The following is a 4,674-nucleotide window of genomic DNA, read 5'->3' as shown; positions in this document are numbered from 1 at the left end:
GTTTTATTTTTACTTTTTTTGTTAAAAAGAAATGCACTGTTGGTTAAGGGCTGTAAGTAAGCATTTCACTGTAATGTCTGCACCTGTTGTATTCAGCGCATGTGGCCAATAAAATTTTATTTTATTTGAACTAGTTAAATCATGTTTGTGGTGTATTGCATAGTTAATGTGTAACCATTGATGTCCCAGGACCAGAATTGGTAAACACTGTTGAAGTGTATAATTGTAATACATACATGCAGACAAAGTGTTAATTAAAAGACTGGAGTTTGATACTCCTGGTATTGGATATGACTGAAAAATAATGTCTCACAGACATTCATACCTGAACTGCACCTTTATTTGCCAAGGTAGAGTACATGATCAGTGAACATATTCAATGTACATGCTACAATGTGGGGATCTCATGCATGGTATGAAAAAATGTATGCACTCACTAACTGTAAGTCGCTCTGGATAAGAGCGTCTGCTAAATGACTAAAATGTAAATGTAATAACTACATGTACAGTGGGGGAAAAAAGTATTTAGTCAGCCACCAATTGTGCAAGTTCTCCCACTTAAAAAGATGAGAGAGGCCTGTAATTTTCATCATAGGTACACATCAACTATGACAGACAAAATGAGAAAAAAGAATCCAGAAAATCACATTGTAGGATTTTTAATGAATTTATTTGCAAATTATGGTGGAAAATAAGTATTTGGTCAATAACAAAAGTTTCTCAATACTTTGTTATATACCCTTTGTTGGCAATGACACAGGTCAAACGTTTTCTGTAATAATTACTTACATTTGCTTCCATCCTATGCTGAAACGTGCGCTGAGCATTTTATGGATCTAGCAAAGCAGTTGAACATTGAAAACAAAATTACCACACTTTGCACAGAACATGATTGCAGCTGCGAGACATCTACCTTTAAGTGTCATACATTTTCAGCTACACTGACACAATTATGAAAAATTGTGATTGAGCTAAAAAGTACAATATCTAAGATTTGTTCAGTTAAAGATTTCCATATAAAATATACTGCCATAGCAGAGATACTTTATTGTGAATACCCAATAATTCTCAAGAACAGCTGGTTTAAATGTTATTTTCATTTTGATGATAAAATATTTCCAGAGCAGCAGTAATGTAATTGTAACAATACATGGGATTTGTACAGCTATTTTCAATGACCAAAATATGCTTTACAGTAGAGAGCAAAGAAATAAAAACCGATTAAACAAAGTCAAATTTATCATCACTTTTTTATGTTTATATATTATAAACTTTTCCGTCTTCTATCATTTATAAAATCTACATCTATCTTTTATACACTTATTTTATAGTTCATGCTAAAAACAATGTCAATTAAGTTATAAAAGGTACACATAAGAACAATAAAAATATGAAAGAGTTGAGCAGAACGTCTCTATAACTAAACAGTTATATTGTGGCCCCTCCTTACTCCCAGCCGATCCGCCCCTGCTTCCGGGAGAATTCTGGATTCCGAGCTCGGTTGAATCTGTCCTTTTTCTTGTGGCGGGTCTGCACTGTGACCAAAGTCCAACCCAGATCGTCCTCTGGCATGACCTTCCTCCCTCCTGCAGCACCATCATCATCATCTTCTTCCAGAGCCAGAATGTGTAGACGGAATGTCAGGTCGTCCAGTGGCTGTGACAAGGATGGAGGTGTGGCCCGCTGTGGCCCAGACACCAAGGGGATGACAGCAGCCTCATGAGCATCATGGGAGTTGAGTATGGCTCCCAGCATGGCCCTATACAGCTGCCCAGAGCAAGGGCCTCCCATCAGGAGAGAATCTGGGGTTAACCCCCCTCTCAGTTTGGTCACAAGCTGGTGCACCAGAGTGCCCTTGTACAGCCTAGACACCACCAGGGAAACAAAATATGGTTGAATTAGCTGTGTTTCTGTTGGGCTAGAATACAATGTGAATGAATACCACTGGTCTAGGTTTAGGGGCAAGGGTTGATTTAGGAAGGGACACCTTACCAGGCACACTGAGGCTCGGCTAGCGGGAGGCACAGCAGTTGGTTCAGGTAAAGGCTTTCTTTCAGGCAGCACTGCCATTGGCTGTAGGCGTGGGCCACACCCAGGTCTAGGCTCCTTGCACCTCTCTGAATCAGCCCTCTCAGCCTCTCCAACACTGGTCCCTCCAGAAACCCTGTTACACAAAAAAGGGAGGAGTCAGTGGCTGCACTTCTCACACTTCAATATTTATCAATTGTAAATTGTGTGTTTTCTTGTTCATGCTCTGGGCCATACCTCTTTGGCTCCTCCTCTGTCTGCAGAGCTCTCCGTACACCAATCCTAGTAGCAGGGCCTGCAGGAGAGGCAGGTCTATTGGGGGATGGGCGTGCCTCAGCCAGTAGCAGGTGACAGCCACAGGAAGACGCAAATGAGGCGGGACACCGCTCAAAGTGGACTGGGACACACCAAGTGTCTCCAAAAACACCTCAAGCTGCACTGACCTTGGAGCCTAAGGAACAGAGCAAGAGAATGAGAATCAATTTGAGAATCAACAGCAGTATGTTTGAATGTACTGTATACTATATCATAGACATGTATACATACCTGATCCAGAGTGTCTAGCTGCAGCTGTTCTGCAGTACTGGGCAGGATGGCTTCAACCATGCTGCTGGTCAGGTTATTGCCTTCCCTGTAATACTCCTCCACGTCATCCACTGGGGGTCTCTGACTGCTGTGGTCTGTCCTCCTCCCACCCAGCAGCAGCCCGTAGAGTACCTGGCGTATGGGCCGTGAGGTGTTGTTCCCACTAGGCAAGCGGGGATCTTCCACCTGAACACTGTGCATCACCCTCCTCAGCAGCAGCACATCCACCATGGTGGAGAGAAGAGTACCTTTCATCAACGGCAGCAGGGTCCAGTCTGGAAGGACCCTCAGAGGCTCTGCGAGACGGCCTAGGCCTGGTCCCACTCCATCGTTGAAGAACCGCTCCAGGCAACCAGGGGGAAGATGGTACTCTTCTATGCCCAGGGAGAGGCCCTGGCAGGCAGCATCCATTTTCTGTCTGTTGTTACCATGAAAGATAAGCCTGAGCACAGAGTCCAAGGCCTCCTTCTGCCCCTGGAAGCGGGCCAGCCAATTCAGCAAGCCGTCGAAGCGGGCAAACCTTCCTTCCATCGACGAGTATTCTTCCCACCTGAGGGAAACGCCCATGTTACGCAAGTTGATGTAGTCATTTCCTGCCACAGCGGCGAAGACTGGGAGAACCTGTCTGTTGATGTTGAAGTGTCTGCAGAAGCTTGTTGTGGTGTAGAGCTTGCAGGGAATGTATTTTATAGAGCTCCCACGGTACATAGACACTTTCTCCCAGTGAAAATGGGAGATGGGCAGACATCCTGACTGGATGTCAAAGATATAAAAGTCACTGTCATTGGACAGCACTGGACAGTTCCACCTTTGAGCCAGGGAGGCTATTTCTTGGTCTGCCTCACAAATGCACTCTGCGAAAGGCACCTTCAGGCTGGAGAGGACCTGTTTGAAGACATGTTTGATGAGGATTGGTAGTACACCACTCACCTGATGCCCCATCGACAAGCTGTTGGCTGTGTTGATCCTTGATTGAGCTCGTTCTTTGAGAGTTTCAAACTTTTTGTCGGTGTAGTCAGAGCCCCCATCTAAAATGACATAAGGGTCAATGCCGCAGTCTTTCAGAGCCTTAAAGAACTTGCAGACCTGACCCTCAAAAGCATCATAATCCCCTCCATGATTCTGATCCAAACGTGGTTTAAAATAAAGCAAGTTGTACAGATTACTACCATCTATGATCAGCTTGCTGTTTCTGAGGTGAACATCTTTTAAAATGTTTCCATTCTTCTCCATAAAGCTGGTCAATCCCTGGACGCCCATGGTGTGCTCTGTCTGGGGATGTCTTTCCTAGTGAAGAGTTTCAGTGGTCATGGGACTGACTAAGTGAGTCTAGCATTAATGGATGAGTTTCCCTTTCCTTAAGTTTCACTTTCCATCCCTCATCTAAGTCACTCCCATACTGTCTCTGATCACAGTAGGCATAGACTCGTTTATGGGACTTTATATTACAGTCATGAGGGTGGAAATGTGTTTAGATGTTTTTTGTGTGCAATTATGGTAAAATTATGTTCAGTACTTATCTTATGCATTCGAATTGCTTAAATTGCTTAATTTGAGCCTCTCATGGCATGAACAATTATTGTCAATGTTTGCCATATAAAAATTATAGTAATAACAGCGATCAGAGTTAAATCAAGTTGAATCCTTGTCAATTCTCCTGCCCCCCCAAACAAACAAAACATTTTAAAATGCAGATTTTCAGCCAGAGCCTGACTTTGCGCAACATTGTGTTTTGTAGCCTTCATTACATTTGTAGGTTTAAAGTGTTTTGAAGTATAATAATAAGGAAGTATTCCCAATTGTTTTTTTTTTTTATGTTTAAGATGAATGGTTTTGTACGGTTTAATGTTTTTGTAATGTTTTTTATTTGTATGGTTTGCTAAATCAATTTCCTCGGGGCTAGATAACATCCGTTTGGTTTTCTTCATGTGCAGGTAATCGGTTTATCTAGGTTTCGTTTAGCCTGGTTGACGCGCGACAAGCGACCTGTGAAGAGATGCCGTGTTCACATGCAAAAATTTATTTTTAATATTTTCTACATTGTAGAATAATAGTGAAGAC

The 4,674-nt window shown here is 42.8% G+C and overlaps 1 protein-coding gene across 1 annotated transcript; it reads right to left on the bottom strand.

The window, feature by feature from the left end:
- Positions 1–644: 644 nt before the first annotated feature.
- LOC311139426 (single-strand DNA endonuclease ASTE1-like) lies at positions 645–3,927 on the bottom strand. Its single transcript, XM_084174302.1, has 4 exons — positions 2,575–3,927; positions 2,266–2,479; positions 1,993–2,164; positions 645–1,864 (listed from the first exon to the last, which is right to left on the bottom strand). Exons 1-4 carry the CDS (start codon positions 3,871–3,873, stop codon positions 1,447–1,449), a joined length of 2,103 nt encoding a protein of 700 aa, XP_084030428.1. The 5' UTR covers positions 3,874–3,927; the 3' UTR covers positions 645–1,446.
- Between the last annotated feature and the right edge of the window lie 747 nt (positions 3,928–4,674).

This window comes from Coregonus lavaretus (assembly GCF_964263955.1).
Source record: "Coregonus lavaretus genome assembly, chromosome: 13".
In the NCBI taxonomy this organism is placed as follows: domain Eukaryota; kingdom Metazoa; phylum Chordata; class Actinopteri; order Salmoniformes; family Salmonidae; genus Coregonus; species Coregonus lavaretus.
This window is presented reverse-complemented; position numbering and strand designations above follow the sequence as displayed.

Coding starts and splice junctions, on each gene's coding strand:
- LOC311139426 (XM_084174302.1), bottom strand. CDS start 3,873: ATGGGCGTCCAGGGATTGACCAGCTTTATGGAGAAGAATGGAAACATT. Junction 2,480..2,574: donor AGCTAGACACTCTGGATCAG/GTATGTATACAT, acceptor TCTGTTCCTTAG/GCTCCAAGGTCAGTGCAGCT. Junction 2,165..2,265: donor ACAGAGGAGGAGCCAAAGAG/GTATGGCCCAGA, acceptor TTTGTGTAACAG/GGTTTCTGGAGGGACCAGTG.